This window comes from Cheilinus undulatus, linkage group 2 (assembly GCF_018320785.1).
Source record: "Cheilinus undulatus linkage group 2, ASM1832078v1, whole genome shotgun sequence".
Classification (NCBI taxonomy): Eukaryota; Metazoa; Chordata; class Actinopteri; order Labriformes; family Labridae; genus Cheilinus; species Cheilinus undulatus.
In genome coordinates this window covers 35,158,067-35,179,293 of record NC_054866.1, presented here as the reverse complement: position 1 = coordinate 35,179,293, position 21,227 = coordinate 35,158,067, and the positions used below count along the sequence as shown (strand labels likewise).

General features: G+C 40.5%; 2 protein-coding genes across 2 annotated transcripts; one reads left to right on the top strand and one right to left on the bottom strand.

Moving 5' to 3' along the window:
* Positions 1 to 543: 543 nt before the first annotated feature.
* On the top strand, positions 544 to 7,864 carry LOC121526577. Its single transcript, XM_041813227.1, has 3 exons — positions 544 to 594; positions 6,693 to 6,783; positions 6,859 to 7,864. Exons 1-3 carry the CDS (start codon positions 592 to 594, stop codon positions 7,647 to 7,649), a joined length of 885 nt encoding a protein of 294 aa, XP_041669161.1. The 5' UTR covers positions 544 to 591; the 3' UTR covers positions 7,650 to 7,864.
* A 2,796-nt stretch (positions 7,865 to 10,660) lies between these two features.
* Positions 10,661 to 20,169, bottom strand: zgc:112083. The gene is made up of 10 exons (XM_041807750.1): positions 20,087 to 20,169; positions 19,375 to 19,581; positions 18,153 to 18,379; positions 17,954 to 18,065; positions 17,710 to 17,862; positions 17,551 to 17,625; positions 14,197 to 14,317; positions 12,514 to 12,652; positions 12,279 to 12,403; positions 10,661 to 11,484 (listed from the first exon to the last, which is right to left on the bottom strand). The coding sequence occupies exons 2-10, from the start codon at positions 19,523 to 19,525 to the stop codon at positions 11,046 to 11,048; spliced, it is 1,542 nt and encodes a 513-aa protein (XP_041663684.1). The 5' UTR covers positions 19,526 to 19,581; positions 20,087 to 20,169; the 3' UTR covers positions 10,661 to 11,045.
* Positions 20,170 to 21,227: the final 1,058 nt, after the last annotated feature.

Below are 21,227 nucleotides of genomic sequence, written 5' to 3'. Positions count from 1 at the left end.
CTTGCTAAGCTAAGCTAAGATTTAGTTTAGCTGATCTCCTTCTTTTCAGCAAACAAGTGCCTTGAAAAAGGCACCCCAAGCAGGTCCGTAACTCTGTCAATGCTTGCTGTCAAATCCAGTGCCATTACCATAATATCAGGTCAACAATGAGTCATCGTGTTGAACCTGCCCATGGGCCAATCACCTCCACTCATTTGAACCCAGGCAAGCACAAAAAACTCCACTGGCCCAAAAGCTTGATTTATGCTTCTGCAATGGGTCTACGCCGTCGATGCAACTCCATCTTTGACCATTCAAAGTTTTGCATCTTGGGAACACGTTGCTCTGCAATTCACCGCCATGCTGCTAGGGGGGTGTGGCTGTGTGTGTGTGTGGTTTCAGAGGGGTCACATCTGAATCCTTGTTTATCTCCCGTTCACAGTAAACAATGGCGACCGAGGTGGAGCAGGTGTGTTTGGAGTTGGAGCTCATCGATATCGACAAACAAATTCTTTTGTTGCAAATGTTGAAGCGCAGGCAACAGGGAAGACGTTTGTGGAGGTGGTCTGTACAGCCACCAAAGGAGTCGAGGCTGAGAATGGGTGAATTTTTATGGTAATGACGTTTTGAGCAGACCAATCACAGCCCTTGCGGTCCGCGTGACCATGACGCATAGTTAGGATTTTTTGGAGGTGCACGTCAGGCTATGGAGTAGGGGTCCGTGTCAACACAGAGGGCTACGCGTAGCTACGCCGTCGAAGCGACGCAGAAGCATAAATCAGGCTTATGGTGGGCTGTCCCCAAGCAGAGAAAAGGAGCTGTGATGCGTTTAGGACAAATTTCTGTTCAGCGCCACAAAATATAACAATTCATTTTCTGGATAGAGATGCATACCAGACTAGTGACTGATTCCACATACATTTCAGCAAAACTTTTTAATTATGAAAAAAATATACCAGTTTCATTTTAAACAGTGCTAGCAGGGCTAGCCCTGCCGCCCCTGACTGCACACCAGATATTAACTTTCCCTCTGATATCTGCTACAAATTTACAGTACTGTGCACAACTTTAAGCCCCAGATTGTGGCACATTGGGCTCCGCAGTGAATTCTTAGCGACTTACGTGCTGAAAACATCATGCCTGTGACGTTTTGCGCATGAGCTGTTAACCCTACCTACCCCTAAATATCTGAGCCTTTTATACAGCCGCCCCGGAATGTGCAGTGCACATTTGCTTCATGTAAAAGGCTTATTTTGTAGATCTAAAGGAGTCCTAAGCGTCATCCTCTCTGACAGGAAGAGCTGGTAACATCACCAACTGGGCAACAGGTCCGGTGTATATGCCCTTTAATGTTCACATCAGCTGAGCAGATGAATCCATCATCACTGCGATGGATCTTGGCAACGTGTCCGATAGGCCACAGGGCTCGAGGTAACTGTGGATCCACTAACATGACCAGTGCCTTTTCTTGGAGTTCAGGAGGGGAGGAGTGCCATTTCTGTCTGGTCTGTAAGCCAGGAAGGTATCCCTTTATGAATCTGGACCAGAACTGGTCAGCAAGAGTCTGTGAATGCCTCCAACAAATGCGGCTCAGAACCTCTGCCTCTGGATAGACTACTTGTGGGAGCGACCCATCTGGCCGCCCTATGAGCAGACTGTTAGGTGAGCAGGGTCCAGATCGGTGACATTGGCTGAAACATAACCCAGAGGTTTTGCATTCAACACAGCCTCAACTTCCAGGAGCATGATGAGGAGGACATCTTCATGGACAGGTTGGGCTCCCACACAGGCATAAAGTGCAGACTTGACAGAACGGACTTTTCGTTCCCACACTCCTCCAAAGTGTGGGGCTGCTGGATGATTGTAATGGAACTTAACTTAGTTGTTTCTGCAGGGCCGTAGCCATGGTTTCAAACGCCTCTTTCAGCTCCCTTTCTCCCCCTTTAAAATTGGTCACTTAGTCAGACCAAGCTCTGCTGGTGTTCCTCTTCTGGCAATGAAGCTCTAAGTTCACAGCCATAGTTGTTAAGCACTTAAATATGATGCCCCAGTTCTCATGTCGTTGGCCCGAAACAATCCATGCCAGTGGAATAGAAGGCAGGTTTGTGCAATCGGAGGCGGGCAGCTGGCAGATCTGCCATTTTGGGGATGGAGGGCCTGGCTCTCCAGCGCTGGCGTTCAGCACAGGAGTGTCAATACCTCCATACTGCCTCCCGACCACGGAGTATCCAGAAGGCCGTCGCAGCTCTGCAAAGACCCTCTAAGGGCCTGGGTGATGTAAGTCTTTATCATACTTCTGGATCAGTAGGTGTGTGACCTTGTGTGGGGCATCTAGGACAACAGGATGTACAATGGAGTCATTTTGACCAGCTACACGTCGAAGCTGGCCACCAACCCTTATAAGGTTTGTGGCCTAATCGAATTCGGGAACTAAGGTAAGCAGGTGACTTCCAGATGACAGGTTTCCCTGCTGCAAGGAGTTTGTAGCCCTCAGGGAAGGAGAGTTGTTGGGCTTGCTGTAGGATGACCAACTCTGCTTGATGATACTCTTCAGCAGTAGGTGGAGAGCTTGTAGGTGACTGTCCATGGAGGTGTTCAGCAGTAGCATCTAGAAGCTCCTGCTAGGTGTGATACTCCTGATTGTTCGGGTTAAATGCGATAGGAGCAGTTGTAGCTAGCCCTGAGAACATTGTTTTGCAAAGCTCTGTCCTGTCCTCTGATGTTTCATGGCTGGGCCTCTCTGGCCAGGTTTCTGGTGTTTCAAGAAGGAAAGGGGGTCCTTGTGACCACCTGTTAGGTTCAATGAGGGCTTTTAGGGTCTTTCCTCTAGTGAGGTCACCTGCAGGATTATTAGCAGCGTCTATGTGGCGCCAGGTGCAGTTCTCTGTCAGTTCTTGTATCTCCACTATTCTAGCCCCAGCAGACACCTGGTAGGACTGGGATTGGAGCCAGGTCAGCACTGTAGATGAATCTGACCACAACACTGTGCGACAAACCTTCAGGGTGAGCTCCTTTTCTAGGAGCTGAGCCAGCTAGGATGCCACAAGAGCTGCACAGATCTCTAAGCGAGGGATGGACTGCAGAAGTTTTGGAGCTACACGTGAATGAGCCAGAAGGAAGGAGAGGTGTGCCTTGCCTTCATGATTTTCAGTCCTCAGGTAAACAACAGCTCCATAGTCTTGCTCAGAGGCGTCTGCAAAGATGTGTACTTTGTAGATTGCACTCTCATGATTGACTTTTGATGGTAGGTATGCCCGAGAAAAGATACAGGAGGGGAGGGGATACTAACTCAGACTCCCAGATTGATGAAGCCTGCAGCAGCTCAGAGGGTAAGTTAGAGCCATCCCAACCCCACTGTTTGTCCCACAACTGCTGAACAATGAGCTTGACCTGGGTGGTGAATAGCAGGAGATAGCCCAAAGGATCGTATATGGAGGCTAAGACTTTATAAATGTTTCTTGGGGTTGACTCTTCATAGACTATTGGCCTGTGTTTGTAGCCCAGAGAGTCTGTTTCCCAGTTCCAGCTGAGGCCTAGTGTTGACTCAAGGGGGTTGGCTTTATCTTGGGCTAATAGCTCCAAGCTTGCAGACCTGGCTTCTTGAAGCAAGGGGCTTAGGACATCAGTCTCATTGCAAGCCTGTTGCCGTAAGTCAAACCCAGCCGAGGCTAGAAGGTCTCTGAGCTGGTCCACTAGCCTCTTTGCATCACCTGGACTGCTCACACTCTGAAGGCAATTGTCAACATAGAAGCATTTCTCAACTGAGAATCTCAAGGCGCCATGTGGTTGACAACATGGCACTGTAGAGAGTTTGTAGCACAACACGGGCTACATGTAGTGCCAAAAGGCAGAACCTGCCACTCAAAGGTTCTCAAGGGTTCATCTGAACCCAGATAGTGAGAGCTCCCTCTGCTGGCGAAATAACAACACTGCATCAGAGTGTCTGCAAACGGACTTGTATACAGCACGTGAATCTATTAAGCTCAAACAATATTAATATAACTTGTGGTAAGTGAACTTAGACCCATCAAAATACTACTGTTTAATTTCAGCTGACTATGGAAAAGGAGTAAAAGGAATGCTTTATTGGTAGCACACAACTGTGCTCTCGATGCGTGTGCTGGTGGTGCATCCTGCCTGTGACGTTTTGCGCATGAACAGTTAACCCTGTTATAACCCTGCTCGTAAGGGTTATAGGGAGGTATAAAAACAGACTGTGTGGTTTAGCAAAAGTCATTTTTAATAAGTAACTTTTGAAGTTAAAAAAAAAGGTAAAAGTAAAAATGTTTACAAATTTAAAGGTGAGGCAAATTGCAACAGAGAGGGCATGTGGGTGCTGATTACATAAATTACAAACTAGAGCAAAAGAGAGCCTAGCTAGAGTTTCAAGTGCTACCTTATCTTAGTGAAACAAAATGGAAAGAAAACCTAGCTACCTACTCTCTCTAACCAAACCACAAAATACAAGTGAAACAGCACCCCTAAACCTATTGAATGTAACAAAGCAAAAGTACCAAAATGAATATGTGTGTGTGTGCTCCTAAAGGTAATTAAATTCCTAGCCCAGATGAGATAAGCATGAGTGCCTCCTAACAATAAATACTAAGTTAAATAAACTGGAAGTTCTGTTAGAACAATATCAGATAAACCAATACTAACAAAAAGGCACAGAGGCAGGCCGAATCAAATGAAGCTGGGCCCAGACTGAAGGTGGCCAAGCTTTAATGGCTGCAGGTTCTCAGGTGCTCCTCTCTGATTGGTTGACTGACAGGCTTGACAGCTGGCTGCACAGGAGAAGGGGATTCAGCCTTGAGGAGACACCATCACACATACCACACACACACAAATGCAAACACACACAGAACACTCCAGAGTGGGGTTAGTCACCTTTTAGGAGAGGGAGTACAGCTGTGGCTGTAACACCCCTCCCCTTAAAACACAAACCAACTGGTTTGTTAAATCCAGTATAATTCAAAATACATAATAATCAGTCAAGTTTCCTAATAGTGAGAATAACAAAGCAAGCATTTTTCTCTTTCATATGTCGTCTGACTAGAATTTGAACCCCAAAATTATCAATGCACAGCGCCAGCTTCTACCACTCTGGCATCAACCTCCAATAGAAGAGAGCGTCAGAGGCGTAGTAGCTGGATGTAGCTAGGCCTAATGGCAGCTGATATAGTGGTAGCATTATACTCTGATAGAATGACCCCCATACACAGTCAGTGGACTCCACAGGGCACCATTTATGGACCAACATTTTACCTCCCCTTGCTTTGTCTGAGCTCACCATATCAGGCTCCAGATCAGGCTTCTGTGCAGCACACAGGGGCTCATGGATGACAGAGGAAGAATCACAGACAGGAGATGCTGTTCTCGGGCTGGTGGGGCTGGGATGCTCCAGCTTGGGTGTTCTGGCATGGAGAGATGCATCAGTCTTCTTTCTAACTACCCCTAAATTTCTGAGCCTTTTATACACCGTGCATCACTACAAAAATAACTGCAGGGGTGATAAACAGTAACAAATTTGTTTGATTATGAGGGGTTTTTATTCTGGAAAGAAGAAGAATGAAAAGTTAGGGGCGTTTTAGGGGTAAATTTGCCTTGGGTTTTTCCAGCATTAATATTTTGAAGTTTATTTGTAATTTTTGGGAGTTGGTGGGTGGGGGTTGGTTTCAGTTTTTAAGGTATTTTATGAAAATTTGGGAAAATTATTAGTAAAATTGGGGAATTTGTTTAAGAATTTGTGTGGATGTTTTTTCATGAAATGTTCAAAAAATTACATGGAAATTCCTGTAAATTAGCTTGGATGTTTGGGGAGAATTTTCCCATCATTTTTTGGAATACATTTGGGAATTTTGGGGAATTCAATAAGAGATTTTAGAGGAAATTTGATTTGGTGTTTTGGGGAAATTTGTTTGAAATTTTCACAAATTTATATGGAATTTTGGGTGTTTTTTTAATGTAATTTTTAGATTTTATGGTAAAGTTTCACTTAAAATTTTGGGGAATATTTGAAGAACTTTTCAAGAACTTATTGTGAGATAATTTACAAATATGTTTTATAATTTTCAGAGAAATTATAGGTTATTTCTTTGAAATTTTATGGAATTATTTGGATTTTTGAGAGGAAAATTTTCAATAAATTCAAAACTCGTAATGTGAAAGTTGCTGAGTCTTTGCTGAGTCAAGTCTTTGTAGTCCTACATTACATTTTGACTCTTCTGTCCCTCTGACCTGCTCTCATGTTATGCTCTAAAACCTATCCAGTGCTGTATATTTTGCAGAAATAAGACTTACCGGAGATTTGTGGACATTATTTTTGGTCAAAACTAATTCATGTTTGAAGACAAATCTGAGCTTTTAAACTTATCAGGTCCTATATATCCCAAATAAATTTGAGAAATTAAAAAGTAATTCCAAACTAAAGTTTGGGAATCAGGTAAAAATATATTTGTCTGTTTGGAATCATCCCTACCTAAATTCAGTTGTATGTTTTTTATGTTTTTTTCATACAAATAAGAAAACAATGCCTATAGTATTTTAGTCTTTTTGTTAGTATCAGAAACACAGTTTGTAGAAAAATGCACAAGTTGTGTTTCTAAGAAGCTTCCTGTGTAGGAAAACTGTTCAAATTTAAAGAAAATTAGAATTTTCAGACCATCATAATCCCTTCTTGAGCTTATTAACAGTGTTACTGCCTATTTTCACAGAAAATGCAGCGTGAGGATCAAACCTGCAGTCTCTCTGATAAAATGGAACACAAGGAATCAGAGGGGTCCTTGTGCATAAACTGCAATCTTGGTGAGTTAAAGACCCTAAATGTATTAGAAATATGTTCACTAACAGAAAAATATCTGACCTTCTTCTGCTCTTTAGACTCTCCACATGGGCACTTGTTAAAAACAGCAGAAGATATAAACTACTTAAAGAAAAGGAATCCCTCTGACCTCCACACATCTTCACAGTCGTCTTGCCAAAGCGGGACAATGAAGAGGGAGGAGCTTGAACATCCGCACGAGCTCCAGAAGGAGAAACCTGATGACAAGGAGAGAAGCAGGAGCCAACAAATTAACAAAACAAAGGATTTACCTCTTAGAGACAGATCTTGGGATCAGACTTTGGCTGCTGGACTTGACGGCTGGCTTGGCAGCTCGACTGATAGGAAGCGGCAGCTGGAGAGTGACAGCTTTGTAGAAGTAAAGAGGCTGAAGAGGGAATCAGTGGAGGACAGCTTTGACTCTTCACACGTCAAATCAGTGCATCAAATGAGGGAATTATCTGCCTTGTACCCTTACAGTAATAGATTTAGTGTTAGAAGAACTCCTAGTGGGAACATTTCTTATCCAGGAGCTGAATTACATCCCTACCAAACAATTTGGGACTCTAAAAAAGCAGACCTCTACTGGAGACAAAATGTGCTAAGAGACCACTCCTCTAATCCCTGCAGAGTGATCAGGATACCTTCAGTATCGCAGAGGCACAAAGATGCTTTTTGTGGTTACTCCTCTACACCTCTTCACTTCCCTCTAGCTGTGAGGCAGCAGGAGACAGTTTACAGCAGAGGGAGGGAGTTTCTACACCCATACCAACAGAAGTATAGTTTCTACCTCAGTAGATCTCAGCTCCCACACCCCGGCTTTCTACAGACATCCCACTTCGAACATTGAGTCTCCAAGGACAAAACAGGAGAACCACTGCATCCATGACAAGAAGTTTTCTGGTCACTCTGGTCTGTGCATGAAGTCAGTGGAACTCCAAACTGTCCTGGACATGAAAATGGAGTTAGTACAAGCATTTTTAAGCAAAGTCTCAAATATTAACAAAAAAATATCTGTTAGAGCTTTAATGAAGCAATGAAAAATCCTCATAAAACAAAGGTGAAACTTTGAAGTTTTGATTCCTTGGTTGGATTCTGGGAACTTTACACCACGTTAGTGCTTTCTTTGTTTTATTGTTTTTGCTTTATTCATTATATTAAAGCTCATTTGAGGAATTTTCTGTTTGTGCTGATTTTTCTGCTCCCTCTGGACAAAAAGCTTAGCTTTCTGCTGATCCAGTTTCATAAATGTGGAAGTTTTAAAAGGTCGTCATGATATTTGAAGTCTAAACTATCATACATAGTGTATAGAGCCCCTTCACTTTCTCAGTTTTATGTTGCAGTCTTATGCTACAATTGAAAAAAAAAATCTCATTAATCTACACTCAGTACTATATACATAATGACAAAGTGAGAACAGAATTTTAGAATTGTTTTCAAATTTATGAAATAATAAAAGGTAATTCAGGTAATAAATAAAAACCTGAAATAGCACATTAACAGAAGTGGACAGTAAGAGTTTTTTTGTTTGTTTGTTTGTTTTTTTTAATTGTGATTTCAAAATTTTAAAAAGTCAAAAATACACTGTGGGAAAATTTACGAAAAATATTGATTTTTTTTATTAGTTGTTAGTTGTTACTAATCTTTGACATTCCAAGAGTGTGATAGCACATAAAAAATCTCCAGGCTCTGATAATTTTTTATATTGAAAATTGGTCATTTTGTGTGTTTTTTCCCCAGATCAGTGACATCACCTATAAAATTGGCATTTAAAGGGTTAAAATCCATATTTAAAAATATATATATATTCACTAGTTTTGATCAGGACTGAGCTTGATTAAGAGATTTGAGCAAAAAAAAAAGCAGAAAAAAATATTTATCTGGTATGTTTTTACAGCAGCTAAAGTTAGTGGCTGTTAACAGCCATTCCAGGACCAAAGGGAGTAAAAATTCAAATCTGATACTGCGCAAAAACTAATAATGCATCAAAGTCAATGTTGTTACTAATCTTTGACATATCCAAGAGTGTGATAGCATGTAAGAAATCTCCAGCCTCCAATCATTTTTGATATTTTCATTCTGTTTCTCATTCATGTTTTCACTTTGTCACTATAGAGTACTGAGAGTAGATTAATAAGAAGGAAAATACTTTTTTTTATTATAGCGTCGGACTGTAACATAAGAAAATTGAAAAAAAGTGAAGTAGGTCTGAATACTTTCTTAATGCACTGTATATAGTTTGCCAATTTTTGAGCACAGGAAGCTGGAGTTGATCCCAGCTGTTGTTAGTGAGAGGCAGGAACACCATGGACTGATGGCAGTCAATCACAAGGCTGACATCAAGAGACTAATGCTTACATACATGAATATGGGCAATTTAGAGTCACCAACTGATGACCAATTAATGAGCATGTCATTGGTCAGTGTAGATAGAAGCAGCTGTATGAAACCCACACAGCTGCCAGCTAAGAGGATCTTTTTCTTGAAGTTTAATGGTGGGTGGCAACCATTGTTAAGGTGCATTACTACCACCTAATATGCTGGAGTCTGAACCAGAGCCCCTTGTTCTAGGTACAAATACAGTATAAAAAAACACTAAGGCTTGAGGCTTGAAGAACAGAGAAAAAAAATTATACTCTCTTTAACATTTAAAGCCACAGACACAGAAACAGTTCGTTCTGAGCAAAGCTGAAACAGAGGGCTTTTTAGACATACAAAATTCAAATACTGGAGAGTTTTTCAGCAACAGACTTCACAGGCATGTCTCAGGACCTCTGAGACCAATATAAACTTGTCTTAAAGGGGTAAAATATGTCCCCTTTAACAGCTCCCCACACCTGCATCGTTTTTAATGCTTAAAACTCAGAGTTGTTGTCTTTGAACAGGAATTAGTTGGTTTTTTTAACCAAAAATGATGTGCACAAATGTCCGAAGAAGGACTACAAGGACTTTTTAAGTCCAAGCATGAACAAAATTTCCACTAAAAGTTCTGAATTTCTTGCACATTTGCCATTCCAAAGTTTACACAAATTCCCTTAAAATCCCAAAATATTCTTAATCATATTTTTAAATATATCCCATAAAAAGTAGCACCAATTTCTAATTTTCTCATTTTCAATGAAAATTAAAAAATCATAGCAAATTCTCTCAAAAAATTCAAATCAAATTCAAGAAAACGGCGAAACATTTCCTACATTTACATGAAGTCGCCTGAAAATTTCCAATTTAATTTCCCAAAACAATCAGATAAATTCCCATGAAAATGTAAAACAAAACAAAACAAACAAACAAACAAAAAAACAAAGCAAATTTCCCCCAAAACATCCAATGAAGCCCTCCCACATAAACTGTATAAACATATCTTCAAAATTTTCATGCAAATACTTGAAAATTTCGAATCAAATTCTCTATTATATTCACCCTAATCAATCAAATTTCTGATGCAAATTCAGGAAAAATTTCATAGCAACTTCCTCCAACATTTAAAGCAAATTCCTTTTACTTCAGAGGACATTATTGACAATTATCCCAAAAATTCTTATAGTAAAAATTATCACTAGTTGTAGAGAGGCCAAAATGTAAAAGTCCTCTTATGTACATGCAAGATCTCAGGCCGTTATTACAGGATTTAAGTGTTTTGAGAGTTTTGATAGCTATGCTTATAAAATAATGTTGAGCAAAGCAACGATAACATCAACAACTCTTATATATCCAGCGGGGGAAAACTTGCAGAGTTAGTCCTCAGGGAGATATTCTTGACACAATTAGGCCCTTAGGATGAGCTAATTGGGGAATGTAGGTGTAAAGAGATGGACAGATCGACCCATCAATATTTCTATTCGATCAAGAAGGAGACAAAGCTTTTCTATCAAAAAATGTATTGAATTTTTACCAATAAAATCCATCCATACTCATCCTACATAAAATGTGTAGCATCATTGAAACATTCTGGAAATGTACCTAATGTGTAAATTACATACTAAGACAACATTACAGAACTGGCTTTGTAGTGCTGATACCTTACATCATTCACACAAGCTTTACAGAAACATTCAGTTATGTTTCATGAATGGAAGCCGACATCAAAATATGTCTCTAAAACCAGTGCAGAGACAAATATCTCAATAACAACACATCCTAAAGGAGCTTTGGCTGTAAACTAAAATTCCAGTAAAGCCTCCTCTTAAGCTTCACAGCAAAATAAACAATAATGAACAAGAGGAAAATCAGTTCAGTGCAGCACAGCTTACACTACATCCATCCCCAAGCCCCTCGCCACCTCTGTGAGCGCCTGCACCGCACCAGACGTCCCACCACCATCGCAGTCCTCCTGAGACAATCCTCTAGACTCCTCCTCAATGTGAGGGATGGTGCTCATGATGCAGTAGACGGGGGAGTCGCTGCCTCTTGGGCTGGGCTGAGATGAAATGTCTTCCCCTCCAGAGAGCTCTGAGGAGTATGAGGAGGAGGAGCAGGAGCAGGAGGAGGGCGAGGACGATCCTGCAGGGGAGCTGAGACCGCTCTCCGGCGGGACCTCCATCCTCTTGTTCTGGCTGTTGGTTCTCTGACTTTTACGAAGGCTCTGTGGCTTTTTACCCATGTTCTTCATGATCTCCTTAGTCACTTCTACAGTCTCAAAGCGCACCATGTTTACTTTTAGAAAGCCGTCCACGTCCTTCCTGTACCTTTGAGGAAAACACATACAACAAAGAAGGGGTTGACATGAAGTTAAATTTGATGCTCCTGGCTGCATTACTGTACCCACTGGTTCATATAAAATCTATTTTGATTTGGAAAATAACTGTAAACTTCCTTTTCTATAACCAGGTTATTTCTGCACTGCACTTCTTGTCTACGGGCTGCACAGCGGCACTGTTGCCTCACAGCAAGAAGGTCCCTGGCTCACTTCCCAGTTTCTGTGGAGTTTGCATGTTCTCCCAGTGCATGTGTGGGTTCTCTCCGGGTACTCTCCTCCCACCACCAAAACCATGCTTGTTAGATTAACAGGTATGTGTGAGCATGCCTGGTTGTCTGTCTCTATATGTCTGCCCTGCGATTGACTGCGACCAGTCCAGGGTGTACCCCGCCTCTCGCCCAATGACCGCTGGGATAGGCTCCAGCCTCCCCGAGACCCCCAACGGGATAAGGAATATTGAAAAAGGATGGATGGACTTCTTGTCTACACTGACTAGCAGATCTGGGAAAAGATTATATTTTTAGCATAGTGTTCCTATGGTCTCATTAGTTTCCCTTGTGCTGTTATACTCTTTAATTCTCCTTTAACGCTTTTGGTGACTTTTCCCACTTTTTATCCAGCAACCAGTGGTTTTAAAACATTTTACCACACTTGCTATGAGGTGCATCTGGACCAGTCACAAATGCTGAGCACCAACTTAGTCTCATCTTTAATTTCTAACATTTGGTTCAACAAGTAGGAATAAACACAATCTTTGCAATAACACAAGTCAGTGCACCTTACCTAAAGCGGGAATGTCCTGAGGGCCATTTCAGTTCATGCTTCTTGCGAAGATGAAGAGTGAGAGTGTAACACCAGGAGAACACCTTATCACAGATATGGCACTTGTACTTGGACATTCCCCCAACCTGTTGGTAAATATTATCCAGGTTAAAGCCTGTAACAACTCAATACTGTAACTCTTTATAAGATTAGAACATGATTAGGATGGTGTTTCAGACACTTAGAACTAACAAACCTCGTGCACTCTCTTGAAGTGATGGCTCATAGTTGGGAAAGTGTGGCATGAATAATCACAGCCCTCCACTGTGCAGTGATACACGGTGCCCTCATTGTGAACTTCTGTGTGCTTCTGGAGATCACGCTGGTTCTTAAATCTGATGAAAAGACAAAAACATAACTAAATTTTATGAGAATTTGATATGATTATTTTCATCATTTGAATACTACAAACCTGCTATGACTGCAGATTTGTATTGGCGAATTCACACTTTTAATACAATTTTAATGTATCAGTTTCATAAAATGAAATGTTACCTTCACTGGTTTTTACGGCTCTTTAATGTGCAATAGATAAAATCTTTTTATGCAACTCAAGCTGGTCTAAAATCATGCTCACATGCTGTTTTTATGTGCTGCAAAGTCAGAAACTACTAGAAGCATGCAGTCAGCTGCTGAGGATTTGTTCTTTTCAACTGCTTAATGAAAACATATTAAAAGAGCACAAATATTCAAACAGGAATGGGCTCATATGTGGCATTTTAGAGGAAACAATCGTTTAAAAAATAGAAATCAGAAAAGCTGGTGTAGCTTAATGTTGCTATCTGCAAGTGAAGTTTCGCCTTTACTTGTTGGAGAGAGGATTGCCAGCATGGGAATAAAAAACATCCTAAATGCAATTTTTATGAGCAGAGATCAGCTTTAAACATTGCAAGGAGATAAACTTTATAATCATATTACAATTATTACAACATGTTAAAGGGATATTTTAGTATTTCCAAAGTTGATGCGTATGAGGTACATAGCAGTAGAAGTGGCATGTGCCTCCAGTGATTTCAATGAGCATCACCGCTTTCAAAAAAATTGACTGGTTATACCAGCCAGGAAGCGAGGCTATACAGTGTAAATAGATGGGTACAGTTTCTCCAGAGAATTTAGCAAGTTTTTTGGTAAAAATGGGCCACAAAACACTGTTGGCTCAAATGTACACACTATTGAAATCTTCTGAAGCATGTTTTTTTTACCCAGAAAGCCTCTGTGTTTATGTCACTATTTTGCAATGCAAAAGCACGTAACTGGTAGCCAACGCCTGCATTTGTGGGGGAAGATGTTTAACATTGTTTATGGATGGCTAGAAAACAAAAATTAGATAAGGACATATCCTATCAAGTGCCTGCTAAGGACGACTCAGTGGTGAAAATCAGGATCTTTAAAGCCTTAAATTTCAAAAGTGCAATTCCAGACTACTTAAGATTTTTCAAGGATTTGCAGGAACCCTGTGAAGTTCTAAAAAATCTTAATGTTAATACTTATGAATAGTTACTATAACTTTTATGATCTAGTTTTGAACAAGAACATTTAATTAAACATGGAAACTTTGGGGGTGCAGATGGCCTAGTGGTTAAGTTTTACTTGGTTTACACAAGTCCGGTCTGTGGCCTCTTTCTTGCATGTCTCACCCCCACTCTCTCATCCCTGCTTCTGTCTCTATCCACTGTCCTCCTCTTTAAAATAAAGGTGTGAAAAGCCCCCCCAAAAACAAAACAATGGAACCTTTATATCACTGCTTTAAATGTCAACTGTAAGAGAAAACCCCTCACAGTGCAAACTGTAAAAAGTTTTTTTTTTTTTTTTTTTTTTTTAAACCTCTGTAGTTATGCTACAGCTGTTCAAACAACATATCAGCTGATTTGTAGACTACCTCTTGTCACAGAAGTCACAGGGATAGGGCCGCTCGTCACAGTGACGGAAACGGATGTGGATCTTTAGAGCTGCCAAAGTGGTGCACGTCATATCACAAAAGGGACACTTCACCTGGTTCACTGAGAAAGAAACAAGAACACATGTAATGTGAGTAAAGCTACTTTCACACTGCCTCTCTTTTCTGTGTCTGTTATGCCTTCATTCCTCAACACTGTTCTGTATGAAAGCGAACGTTCCGCAATGGGGGTTGATCTCGCCCCACCTCTGATCCGGATCAAGAGGTAGTATCAGAGCCATAACAGACTTTTCCCCGCAACGAGTGTGAAAGGACGTCATGGTATCCCGCAACGGCGAGTGTGTGCTGCTGTCTCCATAAACGGGAGAGTTAAAAACCAGCGCAGTTCAATCGAGTGGCATTTCCTCAGAGAAAACAACAGCGGGAGAAAACAAAGAATAATGCGGATTAACTGGAGAGACTGCGAGGTTAGAGAGCTGATCACACTCTGTACAGGAGAGGAGAGAGCACACACATCTCTGCTCACAGCAGCATCTGAAAAGTCCCATGATGTGTTCAAGTGAGCTCGGTACTCTGAAGTTTCCGACCTCCAAGATAAATACATGCGCTGTGACACTGCTTAAAGTCAGACCTCCAACTCAGAAATATGGCAGAAAAAAGTCTTTTCTTTGTATTTTCTAAATGAAAAAGTATTTTCATTCAGGAAATACAAAGTTTTGAACCAAGAAATCCAGAGTTTCGAGTTTCATTGAAAGCAGCAGCTCAGGCAGCGGCTGCCATCTGATTACAGGACGCCGAGGTGTGTGTGTGTAGTCTCATGCGTGCACGGCTCTGTTACACCTTTGTGTGAATTGCTCGTTGTGGAAGAGAGACGGGCATTCCTTTTCACCTTTATTGCGGAATCTCTGTTTAAAAACGGCTCTAGCTTGACATCAGAACAATGACATGGCAGACTAAAAACTGTCAAATAGATGGTCAGCTCAAGTCTTCATTGAACACCTCTGCACCTTTTAATGCATTTATTTAGCTGATTTAAAAAATGTTTCTGGTCACATAAAAAACATTTTAAAAAAATCCAAACTCAAGTCTTACACAAATGATGTCTGTAAATCAAAAAATGCTTTGACTTCACCCAATCTTATCAAGATTTATATCAGTCTTTAAAGACAATTTGCTTTTGATGAGCCTTTAAGTTGGACCTGATTTACTCATGTATGAATTAACATCTTCAATATTTAATAATCAAAAGGTCAGTTTTACAAATCAGCCACAGTAAGAATTTAAGACAGAAAAAACATATGAACTACAGTTGCTCTGATATGTCAACACACCCCTGTCGAAATTCAACATTTATGTTATGTGATGTGAAATAGTAATGCCTGGATGCATCTTACAGTATATCATTTTTTCTTCTGTTATTCAATAGATTTGTCTGAGTTATAATTCACATGTCAGATTGGAAAAAAAGGATTTAAATTATAAACTTAGCACAAAAAGTAAGGTAATTTGTGTTTGGTAGATTATTTCTATGCTGAAATAATGCTTCTTGGCAATAAATCTTATACCATTGGAAAGCCTGTTCATTTCTGTTTTAAATGGTGCCACATTTGTAAGGAACATGAATCTGTGGGATGAGCAGCAGAGCTGAGTATGTGGGTTGCGCCTGTGAAAAATCTCCCAGATCTTCTCTGCCCCTGCCAAACAGCTGATTCTACCATTGACTCATGTTAGGTGTTTGGTGGACTGGATAATTGAAGTTTGAAGAAACAAGCCACATTGGCAATTTAACAATTTATTCATTTAACAAATAGGAGCCTCAATAGTGTGTGGAAGAACCATACACAGCCACAACTGCCTGGCTCCTCCTCCTCCTCATGCTGGTCACCAGCCTGGTCACACACTGCTGTAGGATGGCATCCCATTCTCAACCGGCATTTTTCACAAGTCAGCCAACGTGGTTGTGTGGGTCACTCTGGCATGAACAGCACACCCAAGCTGATCCCACAAGTGTTCAATGGGGTTAAGGTCAGGACTGCTGACAGGCCATTCCATCCTCTCCAAATTCTGGAGGTAGTCTCTGATAAACCCCGCATTGTCATCTTGGAGGATAGAGTTCAGTCTCAGACTGTGATGATTTGCCACTGGTTGCAGAATCTCATCTTGATATCTCTCTGCATTGAGATTGCCTCCAATGATGACAAGCCTCGTTTTTCCAGTGAGGGAGATGCTGCACCATCACATTGCCTCCACCAAAAGAAGTTACTCTATCGGTGCAGCAATCTGCATAGCCTTCTCGTCTTCTCCACACTTTGACCCTATGATCCAACTGCCGTAGGCACAATTTAGACTCATCACTGAACTTAAAGTTCCTCCACATGTTCAGGTTCCGGTGCAGTGTTGCCGACACCAGATTGACTGCGTGCAGTCTGTTATGGATTGTCTGGGCAGAGAGCCGTCTGCCATATCGTCCTGCAAACCTGGACTGCAAATCTGTAGAAGACAGCCTACAGTACCTAAGTACTGACAAGGTGGGGAAACGGTCTTCTTGGGGGTGGCGGCTTCTTGGGACACCCACTTTGCGGCCTGTCTCTGACATTCCCCGTTATATGCAACTTGGCCATCAGTTTGGAGATGGTACTAGGGCTCACTTCAAACAATGCCGCAACTTGTTTTTTTTTTTCCAGAACACCAGCTTGAAGTTGCTCTATCCAGATCCGTCAAACGTGGGATGCCAATTCTTGGAGCAGACACCTACTGACCACTGTAGCAGGACCCATGTTCACAGGTGCCAAAGGCACAAAACAAGAGTCAACAGCAACAGCAAAATAAGCTGTTTGGCATTGGCAGAGAAGATCTGGCAAATTTTTCACAGGCGCAACCCACATACTCAGCTCTGCTGCTCATCCCACAAATACATGTTCCTTACAAATGTGGCACCAATTAAAGGGGAAATAAACAGGCTTCCCAGCGTTATAAGATATATTGCCAAGAAGCATTGTTACAATAAAGAAATAATCTACTGAACACAAATTTTCTTACATTTTGTGCTAAGTTTATATCTTGGTATTATTTTCATCAATAAGATGTGCAATTTCTACAGGGGCATATAGACTTTTTAGAGCTACTGTACTACCAACAGCAACTTAAATATAATATTTAAAAACACAACCTGAGTGTCTGATGATTTTAACTAATTGTTGTTATTATTAAAGATCACAGCTACAAATACAAGGTTGTCATAGCTGCATACTTGTGCGTAGCTTAAACATTCCTACTGACAATCATCAAGTTCAATCTAACCATAGTTAAAGGCAAAAATAGAAAAAATATCATTACCATGCTGACGAACATGATCTCTCAAAAGCCTCTCACTGGAAAAAGCCTTGCCACAATGTTCACATACCAACGACTCTGTTTACAAGAGAGACACAGAAGTCAATGCTGATACATTGCATGCAGTATATTAACATAAAACATGTTAAATGTCCCTCTCACCTACTGGCTCGGCCTGCCTGTGTAAGTGGTCAAAAAGCTTAGTGTTACTGGAGAACATGCTGCCACATGTAGGACAAGCTACGAGTCTCTCCTGAGTGTGACTCCGCATGTGTTCCCTCAAACGGTATTTGATCTTGAAGTAAGCATCACAGCCTGTAATGCAGACACGACATAAACATAATACATTGCAAGAGACATATACATACCAGGACAACTCCTTAACCCATTTCTAATTCAGTCATACCTGTCCAGTGGCAGAAAAGAGCCTGCTGTTGTTGTGGGAGAGACTCTGACTCCGCACTCTCAACATGATTATCCACATGTCGGTAGAACCACTCAGGGTTGTTGAACATACTCTGTATGAAGATGAAAACACACATGTATAAAGATAATGCTCAGAAACATTTGGCAATTATTGCATAGCTTAAATTAAAGACACCTACATCACAGTTCTCCCACTGGCAGAGGTATCCCTCTGATCCTTCAGGGACCTGGTTGTTGCTGTGCACAACCTGGTTGCACACTGGCAGATCAGGACGGGATTTGAGGAGCTGAGATCCGATGAACTTGAGCTTTCCATGGTAGTTGTGGAAGTAAGCATGGACTTCCAGCTCTGTGGGGCTGCCCATGGATAGAAACTCACAACCAGTCCAGAGACAAGCATACTCATCTAGACAAGGAAAGAGAGCGTGATGACTGTGATGAAGAAATTACTGTTCTAACAGGATACTGATGTAAAGTAAACCTAGTAAAGTTGTCTGAATTAACTCAAAGTGAGGGATTGGCTAAATGTTAAAAAAAACTTTTAAGATGCCAGTGATTACCCAAGATTCCCCTGTCTCCTTCTTTTTATCATATTAGGACTGTGCTATTAAAGTGGAAACCCTGGGGCTGGGTTGGTCCTTAAAGTAGACCACTTAAGTAAGAAGATCTACACAAGGGATTTTAATAAAATTGATGAAAGTTTAATATCTGTATGATCATCCTTAACGTCTATTTTCCAGTTTGTTTGGTCAACTCTCCGCTCCAGCATCTAAACCCACACATTTCACCTGTGGTGATGTTCTTGAGAATACAAAGGCCAGAAAGCCAGGCAAAATGTCTACTCTACATAAAAAATACAACAAATAATGCAAAAAACAGATGGTTCAGCAGCAAGTGGATGGAGAACTATTTGTTTATATCTGTTTGTGCAAGGGATTCAACTTGAGAAGGCCTTCTGAGGCACCTGCTAACTTTTACACCATTTGGCTCTGGATTTTGCTGTAAAAAAGACTCTGGGTCAAACATTATGTCAAGAGCAAAGACATGAAACTCTTCTTGCACTTGTATAGAATAAAAGATAGCTAAATGAGCACCACTACTTGTGACATGGATATTAGGCAAACAGAAAAAGCCATTTACAGCTCCAAAGACCATCAAGGAGTGTATGCTTGCATCAACTGTAGAGGTTGTTATGGAGAAAAGAAAATCCAAAACAGTTTGACTATTGATAGAAACTAAAAGCAAAATATTATAAATAGCCTGCTATGGGATATCTCTCAGACCCTTCATATGAAATCCTTTTTAGGATCTAGCCCCTTTTCCAAACTAACTGAATTGCCCTGAATTGGGGTATTTTGGTCTTAAAAGATATCCTGACTAAATGAAATCTCCGACACTCACCCAGATCTTCTAAAGCATCACTGTCTCCAAGGTAGTCCTTTAAATGGAGAGACATATGGTCACTCAGCTCCTCCATGGTGTGTCCCTTGAAGTCGCATCCACCCCACTCACACATCACCTCGAAGTTGTCCTGTCTCTTAGTTTTCATCATGATGGTAAGAACTGTTTACTCAGCTGCTGCTGGTGCATACGCCCAATCCTGCCCACCTAAAAGAAAAAACATTAAGTTTGACCCAATAATAAACATTTCGAATGATAAAAAAATGTAGGCTTCACGGCTTGTAGCTGGGACACTATTTTGTCGATGTAAAACATAATGTAAGCCAAATTTGCTGTCACGAGTGTTTTAACTAGTGTCAGTGAGCTCACGGCAACTGAGATAAGACTATCTATCTTTCTAGCTAAAGATATCTGAAAATATTCATATATGTCAAAACTGGTAACGACTAATAACCAGCTAGCTGCTAGATATGCGTAGCTTCTTATGATATATAAAAATAAGGCTGTAAACTGTCCTTTAGATTAGAAAACGGTGAACCTCAAAGGTTTGCTTCTTGGTTTGACTTTTGCTCATCAGCTATCCTAACGTTTAACAACGTTTTTAACCGTAAGATAATTGAAATCTTTCGTACCGTAACATAATACTTAAACTTAAAACACAAATAATGTTTAAGAGATTGGTAATGAAAGATATTTTCGAAAAAATTCTTACAGATTTTAATGAAAGTTACAGGGTCGACTCTGTGTCTGTTCCCTCCTCTAAGCTTGTCCGCCTTTGTTTATTTCCTGTTAGCGGGAGCCTCATACCGGAAGTTGTTCTTCTTCGCCCAAGTTACAAAAACTGTAGAACATTCGTTAGAGTCGCTACAGTACAGGAGTCTGGTTTTGAACAAAAAGAGATTTCATATCAATAAAACTAGTAAAACGCCAACCTCTGACTTAAAGTGAAAGTGAAAACAGAGTGAATTTGGGGTTTTTGGGCACTAGCATTGCAGTGCAGTATGTGTTTTATTTTAAGATATGAAGTTTACTGAACAATTTCGGGGATGGAAAGTTAATTACATTTACACAACAGTGTTAAAGTAGGCTACATAAATAACTTTAAGAAGACAGACGTAGACACAAAATAGTTCTGTCTAAATTGAAACCGTTAACTTGGATTTTTTTGATGGGATTTTATTCAAGAGATTCAAAATAATAGGCTATTTTAGTTCAAGAAGACTATTTTAAAACGAGGAGTTGCGTTGGAGATTTTGGCTCAGTGGGAGTGAAATTTTCCTAACAAAATATAGAGGTTGACATATTTTATCTTTACATTCAAAATCCATGAAATCATTGTTGTCGTAAATGTTATATATATATATATATATATATATATATATATATATATATATGTGTGTGTGTGTGTGTGTGTGTGTGTGTGTGTGTCTATTGGCATCTTATTTCTAAATCATTTCTGATACCGAGGGAGCTTTTATCAAATCTCCTCAAGCATATTCATTATCATGTGCAATACATCAGCACTTCCACACCATAGCACTTTACCACCTGCTTATGCACTTTAATAGCTTACACACTTTAACTGTAATGGCCACTTCATTCCTGGTCAATCTAAAGTATACACTCTAAAAACCAAACTAGCTGTTTGATACATTCACAGGATGATGTAGTTTCTACATGATTAAGTCATGCTTTGAGGTTGAATGTAATAATATCATGTTGATTTAGCATAAAATACAAAAACTTAAAATTTATTCATTCATTTATGTTGAGTCAACAAGTATAGCAAATCATTCTTACACTTACTCCAGAGCAGAAGGTGGCAGTAGTGAGTCACCATCAGCATGGCTTGC